We start from the raw sequence: 2500 nt of genomic DNA, 5'->3' as shown, positions 1-2500 counted from the left end.
CTGAAGCCTGCTGGGTGATTAGATGTGTGCCGCCGGCATCCTCCCAACAGGCAGCGCAGCCCTACTGTGACTTATTTAGCATCCCTCGCTCTGTTTCTACCTCCGTCTCTCCTTCTATCCTTCTATCCTTCATGCTCTCTTTCAGTCGCATCCACCCATCTCTTGATTCTTTTCCTCCCCCTTATTACTCTCTCTCCCTCTTTTGATTTCATTTTTCTGTTTTTGTCAGATTTCTTCCCGCCCTTGATGGATCAGTGTAATTCAACAGCATGGTATGCTGGGCTTGGGAGGAGATTTCTGTAGCTGTAATGACTTGTTCGGAGTGTCTGAAAACACACAGTTGATTATGTTGTCTGTTGTTTTTTTTCCCCCCACAACAGCGACAAAAGATTTTCTGCTCTGGGATTTGGTGCAAGAATTCCACCCAATTATGAGGTGAGCCTTTTTGTTCCAGTCTTCATTATTTCCGTTCATCGATGACTGTCCTGAAAAGATTTGTTTTTGTTTGTTTTGTTTTTTTTGTTTGTTTGTCTCTATGTCTAGTGCTTGGCTTTTCTCCATTATTAATGGCTTTTTGGAATTATAAATGGGTTCCTATCTGCCTAGAGTATTTGCCTGCTCTCTGAGTCTCCATAGAGTTAGCTGTGGGTGCGTGATTAGTATGCCTCTCTTTGTGACACAGACCCGTGCTCTGTCAAAACCTTACATTTTTAAACTCCTAAATGAGTTTATTTTTACCCGTCGCGCGGGTTGGCATTTTTTCCCCAAATGCCAACCTGTCCAGGTGAAGCGCGGCCCTGACTGGCGGGGAAAAAATGAAAGCGAAACGATGGCTCGGCGTGCAGGGCGTCTCTTGTGTTGACAGCCGGTTGTCAGAAGATTTGATTCCTGGGAAAGAGTGTTTGTTTAAGGAGATTGAAACAGAGCCGGCAGACATTAACTAGAGCCCTGGGGAAAACGAACGCAGACTGAAAAACAATGAACAGGGCTGTGGGAGTCTAGGAGAGGCACGTCAGAGCCCTCGCACAGCCTGGCGATGGCAGGTCAGGGAGGGGAGGGAGGCTAAGGAAACATTATCTGCAGCCAGGCTCATTTGTTCAGAGTCCCCGCTGAAATCTCAATTGACTCCCCATATTAAATTAAAGCTACAGTAAATTGCCCGTCTCAGGCTGCGTACGGACACTCATCCTGAATTTCAAATTTCTGTCTCCCTGCAAAGTAGCACAGTATGAGCTCAGCAATTAGCCCATGAAGAAATAGATTGCATCCCTATTGGTTTGTGTTTTATGAAATTAGACGTAAATTGAAGATGAAGTTTTAAGTAAACTAAACCATCATTCATTTCCGTTGAAATAATCATTTTATATGTGATGTGTGGTGATTTTTGACAGGTTGTCTCTTGTTGTCTAACTTTTCTGTCCATTCAAATATCCCCAGAAAATGACAGTAGCAATTATTAATCCAGTTGAAAGTGACGTTCATCTTGACTGTCTCTTATTTTTCAGGTATCACATGACTTTGCAATCAATTTCAACCCAGAGGATGATGAATGTGAAGGTAGGATAAATGATGATTTGGTTTTGCCAGTGCATGTCTGTGAAAACTTCCTCAACAGCCCCCCTTTTCAATAAATCCCTTTTGAAGCTATTTCCACTATGAAACTTCACTCACCAGGGAATGCATAGAGACAGAAATCTATGGCCTTCTTTGAATCTTAATTCGTTCCCAAAGGATTTCTCTCTCTTCCTTCCCCTATTTTCCTTCTTCCCCCCCCCCCTCTCTCTCTCTCTCTCTCTCTCTCTCTCTCTCCCTCTCCCATCTCTCGGAAGCTTTGATCCCAAAATTGCCTACTCTGGCATTGTTGCCGACCCCCGCCCACCGTGGTGTATGAGCAACAGCAGTGTGCTTAGCAGAAAGCAAGCAGAACTAACGGATGTGTATGCTCTCCCTCCCTCCCTCCCTCTCTCCCTCCCTCTCTCTCTCTCTCTCTCTCTCTCTCTCTCTCTCTCTCTCTCTCTCTCTCTCTCTCTATTGCTCTCCCCCTCTGCCCCTCTCTCTCTCCCTCCCTCTCTCTCTCTCTCTCCCCCTCTCTCTCTCTCTCTCCCTCTCTCTCTCTCTCTCTCCCTGTCTGATCAGAGATCCAAGGCGTGGTGGAAGCCTACCAGAATTGCCTGCCCAAAATCCAGCTTTACGGGCCAACCAACGTGGCGCCCATCATCAACAGAATAGCCAAGCTGGCAGCTGGGGACGAGACCAAAGACGCCTCAGTGAGTGTCCTTCACAGACCAGCACACACCAGCACCCAGGCTACCCAGCTAGTGGCAGGAGGCAGACTGGGAAAAGCCCCACAGGCTAATGAAAGCCCACTCTCCCAGATATGCTACTGATGGCACGCGCGCCGCGGCGCGGAGCACTGCAGGGATGTGGTACACGGGGTAGGAGGATTGGGGCTAATTCAAAGGCAAATGTTTGTCCTTGAGTAAATCTAAAGAAGGTGTTA

General features: G+C 46.9%; 1 protein-coding gene across 1 annotated transcript in view; it reads left to right on the top strand.

Moving 5' to 3' along the window:
• cpne7 (copine VII) overlaps positions 1-2500 on the top strand; it is a 34939-nt gene that overhangs the window by 30483 nt on the left and 1956 nt on the right. Inside the window, exons 12-14 of the mRNA XM_062548598.1 lie at positions 381-435; positions 1506-1557; positions 2137-2267. Of these exons, the coding sequence (XP_062404582.1) occupies positions 381-435; positions 1506-1557; positions 2137-2267 (238 nt within the window). The remainder of the gene's footprint in view (positions 1-380; positions 436-1505; positions 1558-2136; positions 2268-2500) is intronic.

Source organism: Sardina pilchardus, chromosome 11 (assembly GCF_963854185.1).
Source record: "Sardina pilchardus chromosome 11, fSarPil1.1, whole genome shotgun sequence".
Classification (NCBI taxonomy): Eukaryota; Metazoa; Chordata; class Actinopteri; order Clupeiformes; family Clupeidae; genus Sardina; species Sardina pilchardus.
This window is presented reverse-complemented; position numbering and strand designations above follow the sequence as displayed.